Source organism: Falco naumanni, unplaced genomic scaffold (assembly GCF_017639655.2).
Source record: "Falco naumanni isolate bFalNau1 unplaced genomic scaffold, bFalNau1.pat scaffold_400_arrow_pat_ctg1, whole genome shotgun sequence".
NCBI lineage: Eukaryota > Metazoa > Chordata > Aves > Falconiformes > Falconidae > Falco > Falco naumanni.
This window is the reverse complement of record NW_024427478.1, coordinates 1-22,805: the sequence shown is the minus strand read 5'-3', so window position 1 is coordinate 22,805 and position 22,805 is coordinate 1. Positions and strand designations below refer to the sequence as shown.

Genomic DNA, 22,805 nt, shown 5'->3' with positions numbered 1-22,805 from the left:
GGACACACTCGAGAGCAGAGCAAGGTCAACGCTCAAGGAGACCTTGGGGTGGATTGGGGTGGATGGACTGATGGACACCATCAACCACATCCAGATGGGTTGGGTTCAACAGTCTTGGGTGGGACAGACAGACCGAAGTGCTCAACAGGGTGAGGCTGGGCTCAAGTCAAGGCTCAAAGAGACCTGATGGACTGGGGTGGGCGGCCACGCGGCCACCATCCACCCTAGGTCGGGTTCAAGGAGCTACAACTGGGGTGGGACAGATGGATGGACACGGTCAAGGGGCCACCATCAGGTCCGAGACCTATGGGAGATGTGAGGGGTTGGGTAGGACAGACAGACACAACCATGCAGGACAGATGGACAAGGGCCACCCACCAAGTAGACGTCGCAAAAGCTACGCAGCCAGAAGTGGTGGACGGTGGCCATGGCACCGTGGACCTCCAGGGCCTCCATCCGCCGCCCGCACTCCTCCACCGCCTGCGCCAGCCGGCTCAGCACCCACCGGTCCATGGGGTGCTGCGGCACTGTCTGCCGAGGAAGGGTGATGGGTGGGGGGGTCCCGGGGTGCCTCACCCCCACCCCAGACCTCCACCAAACACGCCCTGGTACCTCCTCGGGGGGCTGGGGGACAAAGTGGGACCCCAAGGCGGCAAGGACAAACTTGGTGGCGTTCCAGACCTTGTTGCAGAAGTGTCGGTAGCTCAGGACCATGCCCACGTCCAGGCGGATGTCGTCACCTGTAGGAGGGTTGGGGACACGGAGGTGGGTCCCCAGGGTGGGGGGACAGGGCCACCCCGGGGTGGGGACGGGGTCCTGGTGTCCCCTCAACCCATTTACCGTGGACGTTGTGGGAGCACAGGGCCATGCGGAGGGCGTCGGTGCCACATTCGGGGATGCCGTGGGGGAACTGGCGCTTCTGGGGGGGGGGGACACAGTGGACAGGGAGGGGTCAGTGGGGGGACAGGGCCAGGACGGGAGTGGCCGGGATGGGGACATGTCCTACCTGGCCCTCCGTGGCCACCGTGAGCTCGTGGGGGTCCAGGATCCTGCGGTGGAGCTTCTCCTGCAGCTCCTGGAAGACAGGAGATGCTACAATCAACGGAGGTGCCGCCGCCGTTGCCGCGTTGTCATGGGTCTGTCACCTCTTCTGGGGTCCCGGGGTGGGGCTGGGGGTGGGGGGGTTGGGGTGGGGTCTGTGGTACCTGGAGGGAGGCGCCGGTGATGATGTCGCGGGGGTCAACGACGTTCCCCAGGGATTTGCTCATCTTGCGCCCGTGGGTATCGCGCACCAGCGAGTGCAGAAGGACCTGGGCGAAGGGGGACAGGCAGCGCCGGGGGGGAGGGGACACGCGCCGGGGGACAGAAGACCCCCGAGGTCCTCAAGAAAGGACCAGAAACCTCAAAGAGAAGGAATAGGGGACCCCTGGGGACACTGAGGAGCCCCGAAGGGGGACGGGGACCCCAAAGAAGGAACGTGACACCAAGTAGAAACGCAAAAGCGGATCCTTGAGGACACAAGGGATGCTGAGGGACCCCAAAAGGGGACAGGGACCCCTGGGAGCCCCAGGAGGGGGACAGGGGACATGGGAAATGGGACAGGGGACCCCTGGGGGCCCCAAGGAAGATCTAGACACGCCAAAAAGAGTGGGAATAAGGGTCCTGTAGGACACAAAGGACACTAAGGAGCTCCAACAGGGGACAGGAACCGCTCAGAAGGAACACGGCGCCGGGAAAGGGAAGAAGGGACCCTCGGGGACACTGGGGACCCCCAGGGGACAGCGAGAGGCAACAAGGAACCAGTAAGAACCCCAAGAAATGGAACAAGACGCACGGGGGGGAAACAGATTTAAGGGACGTGAGGGACACAGGGGGACTGGTGGGGACCCCGAGGGGACCGGTGGGGACACTGGAGGGGTGACCCCGGCGGTACCTGGGAAAAGGGCAGGCGCCCGGTGAGCTCCTGGCCCAGCATGACCATACGTGCCACCCAGAAGAAGAGGAGGTCGCTGCCCGTCTCCAGCACGTTTGTGGGGTAGAAACGCTGCAGGTCAGGGGTCTGCGGCCAGAAAAAGGGGGGGGGGGACGACACATGGGGGTGGGAACACTGTCCCCTGTCGTCCCCCCCGTCCCACCCCCCAAACTCACCTCTTCGGGCCAGCCCAGTGCGGCGAAGGGGAAGAGTGCGGAGGAAAACCAAGTGTCCAGGACATCAGGGTCTGCAAGGGCGTGGGGGAGGGGGGGGGTCGGGGGGACCCCAAAATGCCTCAGAGCTTGTTGGGGGGGGGAGGGGGACCCCCCCCAAAAGGCCACTGGGCCTGGAAGGGGTACCTGGGGGTGACAGACGGGTGCCAAAGGGGTGCTGGAGCTGGGTGGGAGGTGGCAGGAGGCGCCTGGGGGAGCAGGGGAGGGATTTTGGGGGTGCTGGGGGGGTCGTTTCAGGCTGCTAGAGAAAACTGGGGGGGAGGGGTGGGGAGGGGGTGTGTTAGGGGGGGCAGAGCACCGCTGGGGGGGGGTCCCCAGAGGGTTCGGGGGGGCAGGAGGAAGATTTGAGAAGGCAGAGAGGCTTTTGAAGGTGGTGGGAGAGATTTTGTGGGGACAGGGAACGCTTTTGGGGTGCGCACAGGGGGGCTTTTGGGGTGCCCCCACCCCCACGCCCACCCCCCTTTTTCCTCACCTTGCTGGAGCTGGAGCTCGCCAGGGGAGCAGCGCAGGGCGCGGGTGGCAGCGACGCGCGCCTCAGCCTCGCTGCGCCCCACCACCCAGTGTCCCCCGGGGTCCTCGGGGGGGGACCCCGCTGGGGGGACCCCCACCCAGTACGCCGGCACCCGGTGTCCCCACCACAGCTGTCGCGACAGGCACCAGTCCCTGGAGGGGAAGTGGGGGGGGGGCTGATATCAGTGGTGCCTGGGTGGCCCCCCCAGACGCTCCGGTGGCCCCCCCCAGACGCTCCGGTGGCCCCCCCGCCTCACCCGATGTTGTCCATCCACGTCTGCCAGTTCTTCTCGTGAAATTTGGGGACAAGTTGGAGACGTCCCGATGTCACTGCCTGGGGGAGGGGGCAGAGGGAGGGTCACAGACCCAGGCCTCGAGGTGTCCCCCCTCCCTTCACCGTGTCCCCGTGTCCCCGTCACCTCTCGGGCACGCTGTGCCATCTCCTGGCACCGCAGGAACCACTGGCTCTTCAGCAGGTACTCGATGACGTCCCCCGAGCGGCTGCAGGGACGTGGAAGTCACCTCAGTCCCTGGGGACGTGTCCCCATGGTGGGGGACACACACCTGTGTCCCGAGAGGGTGACGGGGAGGGGACAGGATGGGGACAGCGGTACCTGCACATGGGCAGTGTCATGGCATGGTCCTGGGTGCCGCGGTACAGCCCTCGCTCTGCCAGCGCCGCGACCACCTTCTCCCGTGCCACAAAGCGATGGACACCCTGGGGACAGGGGACAGGGCTGGGGACACGGCTGGGGACACGGCTGGGGACACGGCTGGGGACACGGCTGGGGACACGGCTGGGGACACGGCTGGGGACACGGCTGGGGACAGGCAGGATGTTGGGAAGTGACAAGAGACAGGACTGGGGACAGGCAGAGGGCAGGGACACTGGGAAGTGACAAGGAACAAAGCTGGGGGCGTGGGGATGGTGGTGACAAAGAGGACAGAGCTGGGGCTGCAAGGACAGAGGGGACACTTGGAAGTGACAGGGGACAGAGTTAGGGACACGGATGAGGACACGGGGGGGGGGGGAGAAGCCACAGGTGAGCAACAGGGCACGGAGACAGCGAGGGTGTAGGGACCAAAAGGACACTGGGAAGTGACAGAGGACAGTCGGGGACACGGGGGACACTCAGAAGTGACAGGACAGAGCTGGGGGCCACAGGGACACGAGGGTGGAGAAGGCCACTGGGAGCAGCGGTACCTGGAGCCACCCCCCGCCCGGGGGACACATGGTGCCATCGTCCCCGATGACGGAGAGCAGGGGCAGCCGGTGGGCCCGGGCCAGCACCAGGTCAGGGGGGCTGTGCCCCGGTGTCACCTTCACCGCCCCTGCGGGGACCAAGGACGCGCTGCCACCGCCCCGTCACCCCCACAGCCACCGCCACCTCCCGCCCACCCCCATACTGCCACCAGTGCCGCCCCACGGCCCCACCACCCAAGACACCCCCCCCAAACCAGTGACCCCCCTACGAAGAGGAACCAGTCACCTCCCCAAACTGGGAGACCCACACCCAGACCAGCCTCTGGCACTCCCACACCGCTCCCAGTCCGTGTAATGGTTCCAGTCCTGTGCCCGTACCATTCCCGCTTCCCTTACTGGTCCTAAAGCCCCACCCGCCCCATACTGGTCCCAGTACCAGTGCCACGGGTGGGCTCCACGGCGGGGTCGGTGACGACAGGCAGGAGCTGCCCGGTGAAGGGGTGCCGGAGCTGGCGGCCATGGAGGTGCTGGGGAGGGGGCGGGGTCACTGCAGGCCCCGCCCACCACACACTGTCCCTTTAAGAGCCCCTCCCCAGAGCAGGCTCCGCCCCCCCTCCCCTTTAAGGGAGACTCCTGACCAATCCCTGGCAGGCTCCCAGGCAAAAAGGCTCCACCCCCATTCCCCAAGCCCCACCCCATCCATTGGCCACGCCCCTTGCCCTTATATGCACACAGCCACCCAGGAAAGCAGCAAGGCTAAACCATAACCTCAACAGCCAATACCTGCAAACCAGCCCCGCCCCTGCAAGCCCCGCCCCCTCCCCACAAGCCCTGCCCCTGGCCCCACCCCTCACCGTATACCGGGGGTCCTCTGGGTGCACAGCCACAGCCACGTCCCCCAGCATCGTCTCCGGGCGCGTCGTGGCCACCAGCAACTCCAGGCCTGGACATGTGTGGGGGGTGACATGTCAGGGACATGCCAAGGACATGCCAAGGACACACGTCATGGATACAAAACAGAAACATGAAGGAAACACGCCAGGGACATGGGAAGGAATGGGACACACGCCATGAGCACAGGAGGAACACGGACAGGACATGCTGGGGACATGGGACTGGATATACCAGAGACACGGGGGGACACGCCAGGGACACGGGAAAGGGACGTGCAAGGGACACGGGAGAGAGACATGGCAGGGTCACGGGGAGGGAATATGAGAGACGTGGAGAAGGACAGGGAAGGGGACACGAGGACACGCATGGAGGATGGACATGCCAGGGATACAGCAGGGGGACAGACATGCAGGGAACACGGGGACAAGACACGGAGGGGACACAGGAACACGGCACAGCGCAATCGAGAGACGCTTCGGGAACACAGAACGACATGAAAGGGGACACAGGAGCACATGCCAGGGGCATGGGGGGGACACGACAAGGGACACGCATGTCAGAGCATGTTGGAGCCCCCAGATGACACGCAGTGTCACGTGTGGGGCCACCTGAGGGCCACCAGCCACTCACCGTCCCCTCCTTCCACGGGGTAAGCAAAGGTGACGAGGACACCAAAGGTGACAGGTTGGGGACAGCCGGGGACGTGCAGCGCCGTGGGGCCCGTCAGGGTGCGGGCTTCCACCTGGCGAGACACAGAGGGGCTGGGGACAGCCTGGGGACAGCCTGGGGACAGCCTGGGGACAGCCTGGGGACAGCGCTCACCTCCACGTCGGCCAGAGCGGAGCGCAGGGCACAGGACCAGGTGACGAGACGCCGGTCACGGTGAATCAACCCAGCATCATACAACCGCACAAAAGCCTCCGCCACCGCCCTTGAGAAACCCTGAGGGGACACAGTTGGGGACACACGGGGGGACACTTGGGGACATTTAGGGACAACAAAACACCCGGGCTTACGGGGTCCATGGTGAAGGCGCAGCGGCTCCAGTCCAGCGATGCTCCCAGCGCCCGCAGCTGCTGCAGGATCTCGTCACCGTGCCTAGACAAGGTGTGGGGTGACACATCCTTGGGGTGTCCCCTCGTGTTGTCACCCTCCATGTCCCCCCATGTCCCCGTCATCCCCCTCACCGTTGTTTCCAAGTCCAAACCTCCTCTAAGAATTCGGCGCGGGTTAAATCCTGCCGCCGTAAACCTCGGTGCTGCCACAGCCAGCGCTCCACCACTGCCTGGGGACACGCGTTGGGGACATGGAGGGGGGGGGCTTCGGGGGACACGGTGGGGGGGGTGTTGGGGACACAGGGGTCTCACCTGGGTGGCAATGCCAGCGTGGTCGGTGCCTGGCACCCAGAGGACGCTCCAGCCCTGCATCCGCCGCCTGGCACAGCGCCCACACATCGGTGACCCCAGGACCACCCCCCAAGCATATTCCCACCCCAGACCCCCCAGGCACCCATGGGTGCCCCCCTCCCCCCAACTCAAGAGGCCACTCAAGACCCTCCAGCACCCTCAGATTTGCCCCCCCCAGCCCCAAATAACCCAAACCACCACCACCCCAATACCTCCAGGCAGATCAGGTCCCCCCCCAGCCCCAAATACCCTCCCCGCAAGATCCATACAAGGGCCACAATCTGCCCCCCCCCCCAGCCCCAATACCCCGAGACTCCCCCCAAAACCCCAAATCTGCCCCTCTCCCCCCCCCTCAAGCCCCAAATACGCCCCCAGACCCCCTGACCAGCGCACGAGGGCATCCTGCAGAGCGACGGTGAGCGCGTGGCCCAGGTGCAGGGAGCCGGTGACATTCGGGGGGGGGCAGCACCAGGCTGAGGACGCGCCCCTCCCCTGGCACCTGGGGAGCAGGGGAACCCGGGCTGAGACCGGGCACCACTCGGTGCAGGAGTGATGCATCACTGACCCCCCCCCCCCCCCCCCCCCCCCGGGTGTTTTCTGAGGGCCCCCCAGCACCTGGAAACGTGGTGGCAAAACCTGGGCTGAGACCAGGCACAACTCAGCGCAGGGATGATGTACCCGACCCCACCCCCACACCCCCACCCCACCCCCAGTGTTTTTGCCCCCACTCACCGAGGCGGGGGGGCTGAAGATGCCCTGCCGCTCCCACCAGCTGTACCAGGCTGCCTCCACGTAGCGGGGGCTGTAGGCAGGGGGCAAGGCCACCCCTGTGTCTGTACCCCAAAAGTGTCACCACGTGTCATTATCACAGCCCCCCCCCCCCCCCCCGCAGCTGCGTCCCTCCTCATTCCGTACTCTTCTTGCCATCAGGGTCCAGGGGGTGCTGATACTCCACAATGGTTTTTGGGGTCCAGCCCTTGGGGGCCGCCGTCGGCAGCTGTTGGGGGAGTGCAAAACCAGTATAGACCAGTACACACCACTATAAATCAACAGAAACTCATATGTCCCAATACAGGCCACTGCACCCCCCCAAAAAAAAACCCCCAGCCCTCCCCGTGCCACCCACCTCCATCTCCTACTTGCAAACTTCTCTCCCCAGTTGTTCCCAGTTACCCCAGTGCGGCCCAGTACGCCCCACCTCCTCCCAATTGCCCCCCTTGTCCCCCCCAATCCCTCTGCCAGTCCGTCCTAGCCCCCCCGTTTCTCTTAGTCCCTCTCCCAGCGCCCCCAGCCCCTCTCCCAGTGCCCCCCAGCCCCTCTCCCAGGCCCTCCCAGCGCCCCCCAGCCCCTCTCCCAGCGCCTCCCAGCCCCTCTCCCAGACCCTCCCAGAGCCCCCAGCCCCTCTCCCAGCGCCTCCCAGCCCCTCTCCCAGGCCCTCCCAGAGCCCCCAGCCCCTCTCCCAGTGCCCCCCAGCCCCTCTCCCAGACCCTCCCAGCGCCCCCCAGCCCTTCTCCCAGCGCCCCCCAGCCCCTCTCCCAGACCCTCCCAGCGCCCCCCCAGCCATTCTCCCAGCGCCCCCCAGACCCTCTCCCAGGCCCTCCCAGCGCCCCCAGGCCCTCCAGCCCCTCTCCCAGCCCCTCTCCCAGCGCCCCCCAGCCCCTCTCCCAGCGCCCCCCAGCCCCTCTCCCAGCGCCCCCCAGCCCCTCTCCCAGCGCCCCCCAGACCCCGTACCCCAGCCCCCTCCAGGGCCGCCCTCTCCCGCCGCTGCCGCTGCCGCTTCTCCTTGTGCTGCCGGGCGCGGAGCCGGGCCTGCTCGAGGGGGGACGCCGGGGGAGCCGCGCTGCACCGAGCCCGGGCCCCCAGGGGGACCCCCAGGGTGCGGGGGGCGCCCCCCAGGCCGCGGGCCAGCGCGGGGACCGCCATGGGGGGGCTACGGGCAACCGGGCCCAGCGGCCAGCTCGCCCCACTGACCCCGGCCCGGCCCGACCTTCCCGGGCGCCGCGGCCCCGCCCCTCGCCGTCACGTGGCCAGACGGCGCGCGGCAGCGGTGGGCGTGGCTTAGGTGGCGGGGGTGTGGCCTAGCGGCTGGGGGCGCGGCCTAGCTGGAGGCGGGAGGGTGGACTAGGGGTGTGGCCTAGCGGCTGGGGGTGTGGCCAGGCGCGGAGCAGCGCGGGAAAGGGGGCGGAACTAAGCCGGGACGTGCGGTGTGTCCGGGGAGGTGGGCAGCGTGAATGGGGGGGGGGGGGGGGGGGGGGTAATCGGGGGGGTTACGGGGGGGTTGTGAGGGTGGGGGGTGAGTGGGGGGGGCGGCAGGGGCTGGGGGGAGTAATGAGGCTGGGGGGGGCAATAAGGGGACGTTGGGGGACAAGATGGGGGGTGGTAGGGGGGCTGTAGGGCAAGAGGGGCTGGGGGCAATGGGGGTAACAGGAGCGGGGGGGGGCAGTGGGGGGTAGCGGGGTCTGGGGGGGCAATGGGGGGTAACAGGAGCTGTGGGGGCAGTGAGGGGCAGCGGGGTCTGGGGGGGCAATGGGGGTAACAGGAGCTGGGGGGGGCAATGGGGGCAGCGGGGTCTGGGGGGGCAATGGGGCGGTAACAGGAGCGGGGGGGCAGTGGGGGGCAGCGGGGTCTGGAGGGGCAATGGGGGTAACAGGAGCTGTGGGGGCAATGGGGGGCAGCGGGGTCTGGGGGGGCAATGGGGGGCAACAGGAGCTGGGGGGGCAATGGTGGGCAGCGGGGTCTGCGGGGGCAATGGGGGGCAGCGGGGGCTGTGGGGCTGTGGAGGGAGTGGGGGCAATGGGGAGGTGTCTGCCCCCCATCACACCCTGTCATCCCCACCCAGGAGCAGCTGATGACACCCCACCCACCCCTGTGGCCCCCCCTACCTCAGTGACACGGAATCCGGGGTGGGGGGGTGGGGGTGGGGTGGTGGTGTGTCACCCCACTGTGCTGCTCCACCGCCTGCGGGGGGTGCCACGGGTGACAGGGTGACACCAGGGGGCCGATGGAGCCCACCCCACCCCCCCGGCTGCAGCGGGGCCAGCTGCAGTGCAAGAACCTGCACGAGTTCCTGCGGGGGCTCAGCCCCCCCATCCTCGACCGCCTCTATGGCCACCCCGCCACCTGCCTGGCCGTCTTCCGGTGAGACCCCCTGCACCCTGACCCCCCCCCCCCCCCCCCCAAGGCACCCTGACCCCCTTCCAGGGTACCCTGACACCCACCCAGGGCACCCTGACCCCCCCCTAGACACCCCAACACCTCCCTGGGGCTCCCTGACACCCCCCTAGGGTGCTGACTGCACCCTGACCCCCCCCCCCCCAGGCACCCTGACCCCCTTCCAGGGTACCCTGACACCCACCCAGGGCACCCTGACCCCCCCCTAGACACCCCAACACCTCCCTGGGGCTCCCTGACACCCCCCCTAGGGCGCTGACTGCACCCTGACCCCCCCCCCCCAGGCACCCTGACCCCCTTCCAGGGTACCCTGACACCCACCCAGGGCACCCTGACCCCCCCCTAGACACCCCAACACCTCCCTGGGGCTCCCTGACACCCCCCTAGGGCGCTGACTGCACCCTGACCCCCCCCCCCCAGGCACCCTGACCCCCTTCCAGGGTACCCTGACACCCACCCAGGGCACCCTGACCCCCCCCCTAGACACCCCAACACCTCCCTGGGGCTCCCTGACACCCCCCTAGGGCGCTGACTGCACCCTGATACCCCCCCCCAGGCACCCTGACCCCCTGCCTTGGGGCTCCCTGACCCCCCTGGGGCTCCCTACCCCACCTCCAGCCACCCTGACCCCCCCCCAAGCCCCCCACCCCACCCCCCGGATCCCCCCCCTCTCCCTCTCTCTACCCCACCCCAGAGCATCGCTGTCTCCCTAGGGGTGGCTGGGAGCACCCATGGGTGCCCCCCTGCAGTGGCTGGGGGGGGGGGGGGTTGGGGTGCTCCCCCCTTTTCATGCCTCAGTGCCCCCCCCCAGGGAGCTGCCAGGGCTGGCGCAGGTGGGGGTGATGCGGATGCTGTTCCTGGAGCAGCCCCTGCCCCAAGCAGCCGTCGCGCTCTGGGTCAAGAAGGAGCACAGCAAGTGGGTGCTGGGGGGGGGGGGGGGGGGGGGGGGGGGGGGGGGGGGGGCAGGGTGGTCCCTGAGGGGGTCCCTGAGAAAAATGAATGGAGCCCTACAGGGGTGCTGCATGGATTTGGGGGGGATTCCGAGGGTCCCTGTGGGTCCTGGGGGGTCCCCTGGAGGTTCTGAGGGTCCCTTTGGGTGGTGGGGGTCCCTGGGGGTGGGCCCTGTGCATTCTGGAGGGTCCTGGGGGTATTGGGGGGGGTTTCTGTGTGTTCTTGGGGGGGGGGGGGGTCGCTGTGTGTCCGGGGGGTGTCTTTGTGTCCTGAGGGGGTCCCTGGAGGGTCCCCTGGGTGTGCTGAGGGTCCCTTTGGGTGGTGGGGGTCCCTGGGGATGCTGGGGGGTCCCTGTGAATTCTGGAGGATCCCTTGAGGGTCCTGGGGGTATTGGGGGGGTCCCTGTGGGTGCAGGGGGGCCCTGGGGGTATTGGGGGGGGTCCCTGTGGGTGCAGGGGGGTATTGGGGGGGGGAAGCTGTGTGTCCTGGGGGTCCTTGGGGGTATTGTGGGGGGGTCCCTGTGGGTGCTGGGGGGTCTCTGGAGGGTCCCTGGGGGTGGGAAGGGTCTCCTGGGGGGCCCTGGTGGGGGGGCGGCTGGCAGGACCACCGTGGTGGGCGCAGGGAGCAGGCGGGAGAGCCGGGAGGTGCTGCTGGCGCTGCGGCTGTGGCACCCCCACACCCTGCCGGGGGGGCTGCCGGGGGTCACCCTGCACCCCAACTTCCGCCAGAACCTGCGGGTCGCCCTGCTGGGGGGGTGAGACACAGGGGGGCACGGGGGGGGGGGACAGCGGGGGGAATTGGGGGGGGCAATGGGGGGCACACGGGGAATTGGGGGGGCATGGAGTAAAGGGGGGTGCATATGGGGGAGCTGGGGACAAATAGGGGGCACAGGGGGTAATGGGGGGGGGTCTTGGGGGGGTGGGGGTTACAGGGGGTGACGGGGGTCCTGGATTGGCACGGGGAGGGAAAGGGATAATGGGGGGGGGCAGGGGGGTAACGGGGGACGCTGGGGGGGGCAGGGGGTAACGGGGGACGCTGGGGGAGGGGCAGGGGGTAACGGGGGACGCTGGGGGAGGCAGGGGGTAACGGGGGGCGGGCAGGGGGTAATGGGGGATGCTGGGGGAGGGGCAGGGGGTAACGGGGGGCGGGCAGGGGGTAACGGGGGATGCTGGGGAAGGGGCAGGGGGTAACGGGGGATGCTGGGGAAGGGGCAGGGGGTAACGGGGGATGCTGGGGAAGGGGCAGGGGGGTAACGGGGGATGCTGGGGGGGCAGGGGGTAACGGGGGACGCTGGGGGAGGGGCAGGGGGTAACAGGGGACGCTGGGGGAGGGGCAGGGAGTAACGGGGGACGCTGGGGGAGGGGCAGGGGGTAACGGGGGACGCTGGGGGGGGCAGGGGGTAATGGGGGATGCTGGGGGAGGGGCAGGGGTAATGGGGGACGCTGGGGGGGCAGGGGTAATGGGGGATGCTGGGTGGGGGGCAGGGGGTAACGGGGGACGCTGGGGGGACACAGAGGGGACACAGGGGTGCGGTAGGGGGATAACAGGGGGAACCTGGGGTAACAAGGACGAGGGGGGTATTGGGGGGCTCCCAGCCCCCCCCCCGGGGGGGCCACGTGAAAGCTTTTGGCGCGCAGGGGCAAGGCTTGGTCGGATGACACGAGCCAGCTGGGGCCGGACAAGCACGCCCGCGACGTGCCGGCGCTGGACCGCTACGCCGAGGAGCGCTGGGAGGTGAGCCTGGGGGGAGGATGGGGGGGATGCTGGGCAGGGGGGGGTGGTCCCAGGGCACCCCGATATCCAGGCGATCCCCCCTGCCCCCCCCCTCCCCACCAGGTGATCCTGCATTTCATGGTGGGGTCCCCCAGCGCCGCCGTCAGTCAGGATCTGGCCCAACTCCTCGTCCAGGCGGGGCTGATGAAGAGGTGAGGGGGGGTCCGGGGGGGGGAGGGGGGAGGATTTGGGGGCGTCCTGAGGGGATCTGAGGAGTTCTCTGGGGATTTAAGGGGGGGTCCTGGGAAGATCTGGAGGGTCCTCAAGGCACTTACAGGTATCGTGGGGAGGACTTGGAGGGTCCCGGAGTGCATTAGGAGGGTCCTGGGGGGGGTCCTGGGCAGATATGGGTGGGCCTGGGGGGTTTTGGGGGGGGGGGTGTCCTAGGGAAATTTAGGGATTTGGGGGGGGGGGATCCTGGGGGCTTTTCAGGGGGAATTTGGGGGGGGGTTGGGGAAATCGCAGGATCAGAGCAAGATGGCAGGGGGTGTAACGGAGCAGGGACACGGGGCAGCTTTGGTGACTCCCCCTGAGGTTGGGGGGGGGGGGGCTCCGCATTTTTGCCCCCCCCCCCCCCCCCCCCATGATTTTGGGGTGCACTGCCGGGGTCCCGCAGCGAAGGGGGGGAAGCTCCCTGCATCACCTCGGCCGGGTTCCAGTTCCTGCTGCTCGACACCCCCGCCCAGCTCTGGTACTTTGTCCTCCAGTACCTGCGGGGGGCTGAGGTGAGATGGGGGGGGGGCGCCCCCCCCTCCCCCAAAACCGAGACACCCCTCCCCCCAATCACCCCCCAGTGCCCCCCCCCCAACCCTCTGCCTCCCCTGCTGTTTCCCACAGGCTCGGGGTATGGATCTGGTGGAGATTCTCTCCTTCCTCTTCCAGCTCAGCTTCTCCACCCTTGGCAAGGTGGGGGGGGGGTGGGGGGGGGGGGGGGGGGTGGGGGGTCTGGGTGGCCCCTGCTGGGAGGGTTGTGGGGTGGGGGGACCCCATCTGGGGGGTGTGTGTGATGGGGGCAGGTGACACACACCCCTGACCCAAATGACACTCATGGGGAGGGGGGGGGAACACGACACTGGGGGGGTAACTGGGAGTAACTGGGAGTAACTGGGAGTAACTGGGAGTAACTGGGAGTAACTGGGAGTAACTGGGAGCCCCTCTCCCCAGGATTACTCCGTGGAGGGTATGAGTGAGTCCCTGCTCACCTTCCTGCAGCACCTGCGCGAGTTCGGGCTGGTCTTCCAGAGAAAGGTGACATGGGGACACTGGTGGGGGGGGGGGGCGCACGGGGGGGGGAGGGGCACACAAGGGCCACCGGGAGGTGACGACACGGGCCACCAGGAGGCGACAGACCCCCCCTAAGAGCTTGGGGATCCCCCCCCCCCCAGCCCCATCTTTGCTGCCACCTCCTTCGTGTCCCCGTCCCCTGACCCTGCCTGCGTGTGTGTGTGTGTGTGTGTGTCCGTGTGTCCCCCCCCAGCGCAAGTCACGACGCTTCTACCCGACGCGCCTGGCCATCGCGCTGGCCTCGGGGACATCGGGGACCCCCCCGGAGCCCGACGCCCACGGCTTCATCCTCGTCGAGACCAACTACCGCATCTACGCCTACACAGGTGGCACCTCTGTCCCCTCCCCTCCTCGCTCCCCAGGGCTGGGTGACACAGAGGAAACCCCCCCCCTCCCCCCACCCTGTGCGTCTGTCACTTGTCCCGTGTCCCCCACCCTCTTGTCCCTGCCTCGAGCGCCCATCCCCCCCTCCCCCCAGACTCGGAGCTGCAGATCGCCCTCATCGCCCTTTTCTCCGAGCTCCCTCTACCGCTTCCCCAACTTGGTGGTGGCCCAGGTGACAAGGGACAGCGTGCAGGCGGCCATCGCCAACGGCATCACCGCCGATCAGGTGGGGACGGGGCGGGGGGGGGGGGAGGGCATTGAGGTCCCCCAAGGGATACTGGGGTGTCCCCCTCCTCATATTTCCTCCCCGCTCCAGATTATCCACTTTCTCCGCACCCGGGCGCACCCCGTCATGGCCAAGCAGGTGGGTCCTGGGCGCCTGGCTCCGTGGGGGGAGGGGAGGTACCCGGGTCTATGGGGGGGGGGCGGGGGGGGGGGGGGTCCCACATGCGTGGGTTCACGCTGCCCTTGCACCCCCAGACCCCCGTGCTGCCCCCCCACCATCACCGACCAGATCCGGCTGTGGGAGTTGGAGCGGGACCGGCTGCGCTTCTCCGAGGGTGAGGGGGGGGGGGGGACGACACACACACAACATAAACGCACCATGGTGTCCCCTGGGGTCACCCTGGTGTCCCCAAGGTGTGTGTGCGTGGGGTGGGATCTTGGGGGTGTCCCCAGGGCTTTTAGGGGAGCCCCTTGAGGCAACAAGCATCCCTTGGGGTCCCCAAGGGAGGACATGGCATGGTGGGGGGGACCTAAGGGGAGGTGGCAGCCTCAGGGGTCCCCAAGGGGAGGTGACAGCCCTGAGGAGGTCCCTGAGGTCCCCGAGGGGAGGTGACAGCCATGGGGAGGTCCCTGAGGTCCCCGAGGGGAGGTCGCTGGTGTCCCCAAGGGGAGGTGACGCTCCCAGATGCCTCCAAGGCGATGTGACCCCAAGGGGTGGTGGCACCCCCAGGGAGAAGGTGGCCACCCCAGGGTCCCCCTGACAGCTGGTGGCTGCCGTGGGAAAGACGGGGAGGTGACAGCCCCCAAAGCTGGGTAGCAGGGGGGTGTCCCCAGCCGCGCTGACCCCCCCCATGCCCCCTCCCCCCCAGGGGTGCTGTACAACCAGTTCCTGTCGCAGGTGGATTTCGAGGTGCTGCGGGACCACGCGCGGGCGCTGGGGGTCCTGGTCTTCGAGAACCCTGGGAGGCGGCTGATGGTGGTGACCCCCGGCGGGCACCCCGACGTCAAACGCTTCTGGAAAAGGCAGAAACACAACGCTTAAGTCTGGGGGGGGGACCCCCCGCTGCGGCCCCCCACCTCCCCAGGCAAGCGTGTGAGGGCAGTTGGGGTCCCCTGATGGCGGGGGGGTGGAGTACCCCGCTTCTTGTCTTGATCCCTGTGTGACACCCCCCTCAACTGCTTAGTTTTGGGGCACCCCTGTGTCCCTGGGGTCCCAGCACCCTGGTCCTGAGCACCCTGGTTCCAGGATCCTGATCTCTTGGGACCCCAGCCCCTGGGGAACCAGGGACTCCAGCCCTGCAGGGACATTTCCTAGGGTGGGTTTTTCCAGCCCCACTGTGCTGTGGGGGTGTGGGGGGTGTGGGCAAAGTGACCTTTGAGGGGGGAAAAAAGTGAGGATTTTGGGAAAAGCAGGGGGTGTTTCCTAAAAATTGAAGAGTTCTGAGAAAGCAAAGAGCTGTTTCTGAGGAGAAAAATGGCGAATCAGAGCAAAAACCTGGGTTTTTAGTAACAACATAGGGGTTGAGAGGAGAGCAATTTTTTGATGGGAAGTGGGGGGGGGTCTGGGGGGAAAGAGATTTTTTTTTTTTTGAGAAAAATAAGGGGGTTTTTAAGAAAAAAAGGATTTCTTTGATATAAAGCAGAGAGGTCAGAGGAGAAAAAACAGGGAGACTGAACAAAAAAGTTATTTTTTTTTTTAAAAAATCCCTGTTATTTACTCCTCCCAGTTTTTTCTTGAGAAGAAAAAAAAATATTACTTTATGTTTATTTTCCCCCTTTTTTCCGTTTGATTGTTTTCATGGAAAACAGGGTTCTGAGGAAATTTTTGATTGCAAGTTGGGGGTTCTGAGGGGAAAGGAAGGAGGTTTTGGTAGAAAATGGGGGGGTCTGGGGAGAAAATTAGAGGGTTGAGGGGAAGAAAGTATTTCTTATTTTTCGAAAAAAGCAGTTTGCAGTGGATTTTGAGAACAGTTTGAGGAGAAAAAGGGGTTTTCAGGAAAAAAAGGGGTATTCAGAGACAAGAAGGGGGAGTTGGGGAAAGACGGGTTCTGTGGAAAAAGAAGTGGATTTGCTGCAAATCAGCATTTCACAAGGAGGAAAAAAAACAGCTTTTGTTTTGGTTGTTTTGGTTTTTTTCTCAAGACAAAAATGTATTCTGGAATAAAGTATTTCTTTTTTTCTTATGGGTGGTGTTCTGTTTTTTTTTTTCTTATGGGTGGTGTTCTGTGATCATTTTTTTAAGAACAGAAATAATGTTTTGAGAACAAGCCAGGGCTCTCAGAAAAGGGCGGATTCAGGGGAAGGAAGAGATCGGGGAGGTGTTGGCGGGGGGGGGGGGGGGGGGGGGGGAGAACCTGCTGGGTGGTTCTGAGGGGAAACTTACAGGTTTTGGGGAGAAAAATGCGACTTTCTTAAGGTAGAGTCGGGCCAAGGGGGCATTTCTAAAGGGAATTGCCCAAATAAAAAAAAGTATCGAAATTTCCAATTCAAATTTTGATAAGAAAATAGGGCTGGTACCTGCGGGGGAAATAATTCTTTGCTGGGGTGGATCAAAAAATTGGGGGGTGGGGGAAATGAGCCTTAGGGGCAAAATAACGAATTTAAGGTTAAACTAAAGATCTTTAAGGGCAAATTAAAAGCCAGGCTGAGTTTGCAGTCACGGGAGTGGCAGGTTCAGTTGGTGGCCAAAAACAGGGGGAGTTTTGGGGGGGCGGGAACCGCATTTCAATCGGGTCCGCCTCCTCTGAACACCCGCCTTTATAGAGGCACCACGGGCTTCAATCAGGTCCGCCTCACGCCGGCATTCGCACCTTTTCTGGGCGGCACACGGGCTCCAATCAGGAGCGACTCCGCCCACAGGCGCCTTTTTTGGAACGCATCGGTGGCTTCAATCAGGTCCGGCGATTCCCATAGGCACTTTCTATGGGAGTCACTGCAGGCTTCAAACAGGTCCGATCCCGCCCACCCCCGCCGCCCTATTGGGCCGGTTTATGGGCGGCACCACAAGCTCCAATCAGGTTCAACCAGGTCTGACTCCTCCCACTGGCCCCTTTTATGGCAGGCGCCGTCGGCTTTAACCAGCTCCAAACGCCCCCTGTCCCCGCCCCGCGCGATTCGCACCTTTTGAACAAGGCAACACGGGGTCCAATCAAGTCCGACTCCTTCCAGAGGCACCTTTTATGAAAGGCAACACGGGCTTCAATCAGGTCCCACTGCCCCCCATTCACACCTTTCATGGGTGGCACTGCAGGCTTCAAACAGGTCCGGCTTGTCCCATAGGCACCTTTTACGGGAGGTGTCCTTGGCTTCCTAGCCAACTAGGTCCAAATACACACACCCCCCCCCCAGTTTGCCCCTTTTGCACAAGGCAACACAGGCTTCAATCAGGTCCGACTCCTTCCATCGGCACCTTTCATGGGAGACACCATGAGTTTCAGTCAGGTCCAACCCATCCCCATGTACCTCCCCCTAAAGCACTGTGGGCTTCAATCAGGGCCAGCTCCTCCGATCGTCACCCCTTTTATGGGAGTCGCTGCGGGCTACAAGCAGGTCCGATTCCCCCCACACATTGGAAACTTTTATGGAAAGCAACATGGGCTTCGAGCAGGTCCGACTCCCCGCTATTTGCACCTTTCATGAAAGGAAAGGCAGGATTCAGTCAGGTCCACCCCCACCCCACCCCCGTTAACGCCTTTAATTGGAGCTGCCGTGGGCTTTAATCAAGTCCGACTGCACCCCCAATCACACCATGTACAGCATCCACCGCGGGTTTCAATCAGGTCCGACTCATCCCCACGCACCTGCCCCCTAAAGCACTGTGGGCTTCAATCAAGCCCAGCTCCTCCCCCTTCGCACCTTTTATGGGCGGCACCACGAGCTCCAATCAGATTCAATCAGGTCCGGTCCGACCCGCCCCCCTTCGCCCCTTTTATGGCAGAGGCTGCAGGCTCCAATCAGGTCCGACCCGTCGCCGCGGTACCTTTCACGCCAGTTGCCGGGGGTTTCAATCAGGTCCGACCCTTCCCCGCCACCTGCTCGCGGGGGGGGCCGCGGGTTCCATCCTCGCCGCGTCCCTTCGGCCGCTCCCTCCAGGCGGCCCCGGGACCGGAGCGCGGCGGCAGCTCCCGGCACCTACGGGCAGTTATTTACTCCTCCCAGTTATTCTTGAGAAGAAAAAAAATATTACTTTACGTTTATTTCCCCCCCCTTTTTCCCTTTGATTGTTTTCATGGAAAACAGGGTTCTGAGGAAATTTTTGATTGGAAGTTGGGGGTTCTGAGGGGAAAGGAAGGAATTTTTGGTAGAAAATGGGGGGTTCTGGGGAGAAAATTAGAGGGTTGAAGGGAAGAAAGTATTTCTTATTTTTCGAAAAAAGCAGTTTGCAGTGGATTTTGAGAAGAGTTTGAGGAGAAAAAGGGGTTTTCAGGAAAAAAAGGGGTATTCAGAGACAAGAAGGGGGAGTTGGGGAAAGAAGGGTTCTGTGGAAAAAGAAGTGGATTTGCTGCAAATCAGCGTTCCACGAGGAGGAAAAAAACCGGCTTTTTTTTGGTTGTTTTGGTTTTTTTCTCAAGACAAAAATGTACTCTGGAATAAAGTATTTTTTTTTTTTCTTATGAGTGGTGTTCTGCGATCATTTTTTTAAAAACAAAAATAATATTTTGAGGAAAAAAAGTTTTGAGAACAAGCCAGGGCTCTCAGAAAAGGGCGGATTCAGGGGAAGGAAGAGATCGGGGAGGTGTTGGGGGGGTGTGTGTGTGTGGGAGAACCTGCTGGGTGGTTCTGAGGGGAAACTTAGAGGTTTTGGGGAGAAAAATGCGACTTTCCAATTCAAATTTTGATAAGAAAATAGGGCTGGTACCTGCGGGGAGAATGATTCTTAGTTGGGGGGGATCAAAAATTTGGGGGGGGGGAAATGAGCCTTAGGGGCAAAATAATGAATTTAAGGGTAAACTAAAGATCTTTAAGGGCAAATTAAAAGCCAGGCTGAGTTTGCAGTCACGGGAGTGGCAGGTTCAGTTGGTGGCCAAAAACAGGGGGAGTTTTGGGGGGGCGGGAACCGCATTTCAATCGGGTCCGCCTCCTCTGAACACCCACCTTTATAGAGGCACCACGGGCTTCAATCAGGTCCGCCTCACGCCGGCATTCGCACCTTTTCTGGGCGGCACACGGGCTCCAATCAGGAGCGACTCCGCCCATAGGCGCCTTTTTTGGAACGCATCGGTGGCTTCAATCAGGTCCGGCGATTCCCATAGGCACTTTCTATGGGAGTCACTGCAGGCTTCAAACAGGTCCGATCCCGCCCACCCCCGCCGCCCTATTGGGCCGGTTTATGGGCGGCACCACAAGCTCCAATCAGGTTCAACCAGGTCTGACTCCTCCCACTGGCCCCTTTTATGGCAGGCGCCGTCGGCTTTAACCAGCTCCAAATGCCCCCTGTCCCCGCCCCGCGCGATTCGCACCTTTTGAACAAGGCAACACGGGGTCCAATCAAGTCCGACTCCTCCCATAGGCACCTTTTATGAAAGGCAACACGGGCTTCAATCAGGTCCCACTGCCCCCCATTCACACCTTTCATGGGTGGCACTGCAGGCTTCAAACAGGTCCGGCTTGTCCCATAGGCACCTTTTACGGGAGGTGTCCTTGGCTTCAACTAGGTCCAAATACACACACACACACACACCCAATTTGCCCCTTTTGCACAAGGCAACACAGGCTTCAATCAGGTCCGACTCCTTCCATCGGCACCTTTCATGGGAGACACCATGAGTTTCAGTCAGGTCCAACTCATCCCCATGTACCTGCCCCCTAAAGCACTGTGGGCTTCAATCAGGGCCAGCTCCTCCGATCGTCACCCCTTTTATGGGAGTTGCTGCGGGCATCAAGCAGGTCCGACTCCCCCCACCCATTGGAAACTTTTATGGAAAGCAACATGGGCTTCGAGCAGGTCCGACTCCCCCACCATTCACACCTTTCCTAGGAGGCACCACGGCCTCCATTCAGGTCCGGTCCAGCCTGTCCCCCTTTGCACCTTTTGTGGGAGATGCCACAGGTTTCAGTCAGGTCCAGCTCCCTGCATTCCTACTTTTTATGGGTGGTATTACAGGCTTCAAACAGGTCCGGTGTGTCCCATCAGTACCTTTTCTGGGAGGCACCCTCGGGTTCAACCAGGTGTGTACTCCCCCATAATTCACACCTTTGATGGAGGAAAACACAGTCTTCAACCGGGTCCGACTCTTCCCATCAACACCTTTAATGGGAGCTACCCTGGGCTATAATCAAGGCCGACTGCAACCCCCAATCACACCATGCACAGCATACACCACGGGTTTCAATCAGGTCCGACTCATCCCCACGCACCTGCCCCCTAAAGCACTGTGGGCTTCAATCAGCGCAGCTCCTCCCCCCTTCGCACCTTTTATGGGCGGCACCACGAGCTCCAATCAGATTCAATCAGGTCCGGTCCGACCCGCCCCCCTTCGCCCCTTTTATGGCAGAGGCTGCAGGCTCCAATCAGGTCCGACCCGTCGCCGCGGTACCTTTCACGCGAGTTGCCGGGGGTTTCAATCAGGTCCGACCCTTCCCCGCCACCTGCTCGCGGGGGGGGCCGCGGGTTCCATCCTCGCCGCGTCCCTTCGGCCGCTCCCTCCAGGCGGCCCCGGGACCGGAGCGCGGCGGCAGCTCCCGGCACCTACGGGCAGTTATTTACTCCTCCCAGTTTTTTCTTGAGAAGAAAAAAAATATTACTTTATGTTTATTTCCCCCCCCTTTTTCCCCTTTGATTGTTTTCATGGAAAACAGGGTTCTGAGGAAATTTTTGATTGGAAGTTGGGGGTTCTGAGGGGAAAGGAAGGAGGTTTTGGTAGAAAATGGGGGGTTCTGGGGAGAAAATTAGAGGGTTGAAGGGAAGAAAGTATTTCTTATTTTTCGAAAAAAGCAGTTTGCAGTGGATTTTGAGAACAGTTTGAGGAGAAAAAGGGGTTTTCAGGAAAAAAAAGGGGTATTCAGAGACAAGAAGGGGGAGTTGGGGAAAGAAGGGTTCTGTGGAAAAAGAAGTGGATTTGCTGCAAATCAGCATTTCACGAGGAGGAAAAAAACCGGCTTTCTTTTTGGTTGTTTTGGTTTTTTTCTCAAGACAAAAATGTACTCTGGAATAAAGTATTTCTTTTTTTCTTATGAGTGGTGTTCTGCGATCATTTTTTTAAAAACAAAAATAATATTTTGAGGAAAAAAAGTTTTGAGAACAAGCCAGGGCTCTCAGAAAAGGGCGGATTCAGGGGAAGGAAGAGATCGGGGAGGTGTTGGGGGGGTGTGTGTGGGGGGGGGAGAACCTGCTGGGTGGTTCTGAGGGGAAACTTAGAGGTTTTGGGGAGAAAAATGCGACTTTCCAATTCAAATTTTGATAAGAAAATAGGGCTGGTACCTGCGGAGGAAATAATTCTTAGCTGGGGTGGATCAAAAAATTGGGGGGTGGGGGAAATGAGCCTTAGGGGCAAAATAACGAATTTAAGGTTAAACTAAAGATCTTTAAGGGCAAATTAAAAGCCAGGCTGAGTTTGCAGTCACGGGAGTGGCAGGTTCAGTTGGTGGCCAAAAACAGGGGGAGTTTTGGGGGGGCGGGAACCGCATTTCAATCGGCTCCAACTCCTCTGAACACCCACCTTTATAGAGGCACCACGGGCTTCAATCAGGTCCGCCTCACGCCGGCATTCGCACCTTTTCTGGGCGGCACACGGGCTCCAATCAGGAGCGACTCCGCCCATAGGCGCCTTTTTTGGAACGCATCGGTGGCTTCAATCAGGTCCGGCGATTCCCATAGGCACTTTCTATGGGAGTCACTGCAGGCTTCAAACAGGTCCGATCCCGCCCACCCCCGCCGCCCTATTGGGCCGGTTTATGGGCGGCACCACAAGCTCCAATCAGGTTCAACCAGGTCTGACTCCTCCCACTGGCCCCTTTTATGGCAGGCGCCGTCGGCTTTAACCAGCTCCAAATGCCCCCTGTCCCCGCCCCGCGCGATTCGCACCTTTTGAACAAGGCAACACGGGGTCCAATCAAGTCCGACTCCTTCCAGAGGCACCTTTTATGAAAGGCAACACGGGCTTCAAACAGGTCCCACTACCCCCCATTCACACCTTTCATGGGTGGCACTGCAGGCTGCAAACAGGTCCGGCTTGTCCCATAGGCACCTTTTACGGGAGGTGTCGTTGGCTTCCTAGCCAACTAGGTCCAAATACACCCCACCACCCCCCCCCCAATTTGCCCCTTTTGCACAAGGCAACACAGGCTTCAATCAGGTCCGACTCCTTCCATCGGCACCTTTCATGGGAGACACCATGAGTTTCAGTCAGGTCCGACTCATCCCCATGTACCTGCCCCCTAAAGCACTGTGGGCTTCAATCAGGGCCAGCTCCTCCGATCGTCACCCCCTTTTATGGGAGTCGCTGCGGGCTACAAGCAGGTCCGATTCCCCCCACCCATTTGAAACTTTTATGGAAAGCAACATGGGCTTCGAGCAGGTCCGACTCCCCGCTATTTGCACCTTTCATGAAAGGAAAGGCAGGATTCAGTCAGGTGCACCCCCCACCCCACCCCCGTTAACGCCTTTAATGGGAGCTGCCGTGGGCTTTAATCAAGTCCGACTGCACCCCCAATCACACCATGTACAGCATCCACCGCGGGTTTCAAACAGGTCCGACTCATCCCCACGCACCTGCCCCCTAAAGCACTGTGGGCTTCAATCAAGTCCAGCTCCTCCCCCTTCGCACCTTTTATGGGCGGGCACCACGAGCTCCAATCAG

At 62.9% G+C, this 22,805-nt stretch overlaps 2 protein-coding genes across 2 annotated transcripts; one reads left to right on the top strand and one right to left on the bottom strand.

Annotated features, from left to right (window-relative positions):
* Window positions 1-6: 6 nt before the first annotated feature.
* On the bottom strand, window positions 7-8,057 carry VARS2 (valyl-tRNA synthetase 2, mitochondrial). The gene is made up of 23 exons (XM_040581528.1): window positions 7,951-8,057; window positions 7,135-7,216; window positions 6,952-7,052; window positions 6,605-6,718; window positions 6,181-6,247; window positions 6,001-6,098; window positions 5,830-5,911; window positions 5,636-5,755; window positions 5,444-5,555; window positions 4,774-4,862; window positions 4,356-4,446; window positions 3,920-4,047; window positions 3,330-3,433; window positions 3,135-3,216; window positions 2,973-3,049; window positions 2,678-2,868; window positions 2,149-2,219; window positions 1,934-2,059; window positions 1,206-1,310; window positions 1,007-1,075; window positions 841-919; window positions 613-740; window positions 7-531 (listed from the first exon to the last, which is right to left on the bottom strand). The coding sequence occupies exons 2-23, from the start codon at window positions 7,144-7,146 to the stop codon at window positions 292-294; spliced, it is 2,286 nt and encodes a 761-aa protein (XP_040437462.1). The 5' UTR covers window positions 7,147-7,216; window positions 7,951-8,057; the 3' UTR covers window positions 7-291.
* A 320-nt stretch (window positions 8,058-8,377) lies between these two features.
* GTF2H4 (general transcription factor IIH subunit 4) lies at window positions 8,378-15,174 on the top strand. Its single transcript, XM_040581529.1, is given in 16 exon segments — window positions 8,378-8,437; window positions 9,059-9,357; window positions 10,202-10,312; window positions 10,970-11,095; window positions 11,979-12,075; window positions 12,178-12,266; window positions 12,731-12,839; window positions 12,952-13,020; window positions 13,279-13,362; window positions 13,592-13,724; window positions 13,877-13,920; window positions 13,922-14,008; window positions 14,099-14,146; window positions 14,263-14,274; window positions 14,276-14,342; window positions 14,877-15,174. Coding segments are annotated over 15 exon segments (1,386 nt in total). The 5' UTR covers window positions 8,378-8,437; window positions 9,059-9,220; the 3' UTR covers window positions 15,050-15,174.
* The last annotated feature ends 7,631 nt before the right edge of the window (window positions 15,175-22,805 follow it).

What these genes read in the sequence shown, in the direction of transcription:
- VARS2 (XM_040581528.1), bottom strand. An exon ending in ACGCTGGCATTGCCACCCAG is followed by an intron (nt 6,099 to 6,180) that starts GTGAGACCCCTG and finishes GCGTGTCCCCAG; the next exon opens with GCAGTGGTGGAGCGCTGGCT. An exon ending in CACTGGGCTGGCCCGAAGAG is followed by an intron (nt 2,060 to 2,148) that starts GTGAGTTTGGGG and finishes TTCTGGCCGCAG; the next exon opens with ACCCCTGACCTGCAGCGTTT.